The sequence below is a fragment of the Halyomorpha halys genome, unplaced genomic scaffold (genome assembly GCF_000696795.3).
Source record: "Halyomorpha halys isolate HHAL.00 unplaced genomic scaffold, Hhal_1.1 Scaffold2168.1, whole genome shotgun sequence".
In the NCBI taxonomy this organism is placed as follows: Eukaryota; Metazoa; Arthropoda; class Insecta; order Hemiptera; family Pentatomidae; genus Halyomorpha; species Halyomorpha halys.
In genome coordinates this window covers 4,225-7,099 of record NW_027111404.1, presented here as the reverse complement: position 1 = coordinate 7,099, position 2,875 = coordinate 4,225, and the positions used below count along the sequence as shown (strand labels likewise).

The following is a 2,875-nucleotide window of genomic DNA, read 5'->3' as shown; positions in this document are numbered from 1 at the left end:
TGTTACATGATCCAATTTTTTGAAACCAATAACATATCCTCTTTCAGCATGGAATTATGTGTAAATTGATACAACACAGGTTTTTTTATGATTCTTGAAAACATTTCTAAGATTTTTCTTGGCTTTTAGTGTGTCGAAAAGACCATGACAACGAAATAAAAATTCAAACCAATCTTTGTGGGAATTAGGTGAACCTATTTTTTCTTTGTATCTCCTCAAATAATTTTTGATATCATTAGTAAAATACTGCATTAAGCTACTACACAACATCCAGAAATAAAAAAATGGCTGGGTCCGAAATATCATTTGATGAATTTTTTGAAAATTAAGCTTCTTTGAAGTATTCTTTTACAGCATTACAGACAGATATTATATATCATCAATAATTTATTTGTACAATTGAATGTGTTTTTAAGTTATTTTAGAAATATATCGTCTCCTGTAATTTTTAAATCAAGTAGCTATAACTTAATAAGCTGTTTAATAAATTATGTAGATTTGACTAAAAATTAGATATTATTATTGGCAATTATTACACCATTTCATAGTAATGTTGAAATTGTAATGAATATTTCTTAATGTTTTCAGTCTCTTACTTTTATTAAATAAAAAGAAATATTTCGTATTTTATAGAATAAAAATTAATAAGCAACTAAAAAATAAAATAAAAACTTATGCATAGTTTTTACTTAAATTTTACAGCGTTTTAATTTTCTCATTGATATATATGATCTTTTCAATAACATTTATCTGTATAGTCGACTGGGTTAAAGGGAACATGAACATTTAGTTTTTTAACGATGTAAAATATACAGACAAGGTATTTGATGTTGGTTGTAATAAATTTAAATGGAAGGAGAGGGGAGGAGAGGGGGAGTGGGGGAAGGGTGGTGGGAGCGAGGGCCAGTACAGTGCCGGCCTTCTCATCGGCATGTCGGTCCGGTATGGAAGATCCGTTGACTCAGTTACCGCGCCATCGTCCACTCCATCGCCCCCAGCTGGACTTGCCAGTGACCAGAACCAACATCTCCTACCTCTACCCGGAGATACTTGCTCTCATCTTCAGCTACCTCGAGGTTCGCGACAAGGGACGGGCAGCCCAGGTCTGTGTTGCTTGGCGAGACGCCAGTTACCACAAGTCTGTATGGAGAGGTACCGTTGCCAAACTTCATTTACGTCGCTCGTGCCACACAATTTTTCACAGTTTAGTGAAACGTGGAATTCGGAAAGTGCAAGTGTTGTCACTACGAGGGAGTTTACGAGATGTTGTCCAAGGTATTCCAAACTTAGAATCTCTCAATCTGAGCGGTTGTTTCAACGTGAACGACATTGCATTAGATCACGCATTTTTCACTGAAATGCGAACTCTGACTAAATTGGATCTCTCTTTGTGCAAACAGGTCACTGATAGCAGTCTAGGTAGAATTGCCGAACATTTGAAGAATTTAGAAGTTCTGATGCTTGGAGGCTGTTGTAATATAACTAATACTGGATTATTGCTTATCGCTTGGGGATTGAAAAATCTAAAGCGGCTCGACCTACGGTCTTGTTGGCATATCTCTGACCAAGGGATAGGACATCTGGCGGGCCAGAATAGGGAAACGGCAGATGGTACGTTGCGGTTAGAATATCTCGGCCTTCAGGACTGCCAGCGTCTCTCCGACGATGCATTGAAACATATATCAGCAGGTCTCACAGATTTGCAGTGCATAAATCTGAGCTTTTGTATAAACATCAGCGATAGTGGTCTCAAATATCTTTCCAAAATGCCCAACCTTCGGGAACTTAACCTCCGTGCCTGTGACAATATCTCTGATATGGGCCTGGCTTATTTAGCAGAAGGTGGATCCAGGGTCTCATCTTTAGATGTTTCTTTTTGTGACAAAGTTGGGGACCAGGCTTTAGTACATCTGTCTCAAGGGCTGTTCAACCTCCGTTCCCTTTCTATGTCAGCGTGCCAGATATCAGATGAAGGTGTTTGCCGGCTTGCCAAGACTCTTCATGAACTGGAGATTCTCAACATCGGGCAGTGCCATCGGGTCACTGACAAGGGATTGATGACTATCGCAGAGAGCTTGAAGCACCTCCGTTGCATCGACCTGTATGGTTGCACCCGAGTTACTACCGCTGGCCTCGAGACCATCATGAAGCTGCCTAGACTCTCCATTCTCAACCTGCGCCTGTGGCATTGTAGATGACACCATCTTCGCTAAATGTGATATTTTATTTGTTATTTACTAAGCTCAATTTTCGACTTCCCTCGTCGACTGTTTTTAGTTAGTTTTAGGCTAGATATTGTGGGAAAATTGACGATTTATATTTTTTTATGTACATAAAATCATATATACATAAAATTTGAACTATAAATTTGTTTAGATCTCTTTTATTTTCTTATGCGACTAGTGTGAGTTCGGTTAGTTCTCTTTTTGAGTCATTGAATTTTTGTAATGCCCTATAAAATGAAACTTAATGGATTTGAGGTGAGAACCTCTATAGTGGACAATAATTATGTTAATGACTAATGTTATGTAGGATCTATATTACATATGTTTAAATCCTGAGCGATTTGGAAAAGTCTCTACGTACCATTTTAAATAAAATCTTAATGAACTGTAGAGTCTTTACTATTTGAAGAATAGAGTCTTTACTTATAGAATTTTGAATTAATGGGAGAATGAGATTTGATGGGTTCTCTATTTGTAATAATAATTTGATTTGTTCTTATATTTAAATAGACTTAATGGGCATGATACCAATCATTAATGCTGACAATAGAACATACACAAACGAGATTTATTGCCAGCATTTATTGAAAGCCCAATTTCGTTCCTTGACAGACAAGTATTTCTTTAAATTAACTGTAAAAGACGCATCA

General features: G+C 36.9%; 1 protein-coding gene across 1 annotated transcript; it reads left to right on the top strand.

The window, feature by feature from the left end:
- The first annotated feature begins 899 nt into the window (after positions 1-899).
- Ppa (Partner of paired) lies at positions 900-2,471 on the top strand. The gene has a single exon (XM_014436929.3). The coding sequence runs from the start codon at positions 945-947 to the stop codon at positions 2,196-2,198; it is 1,254 nt and encodes a 417-aa protein (XP_014292415.1). The 5' UTR covers positions 900-944; the 3' UTR covers positions 2,199-2,471.
- Positions 2,472-2,875: the final 404 nt, after the last annotated feature.

Bases quoted from the DNA above. Each gene is read 5' to 3' on its own strand.
- Ppa (XM_014436929.3), top strand. From the start codon at position 945: ATGGAAGATCCGTTGACTCAGTTACCGCGCCATCGTCCACTCCATCGC.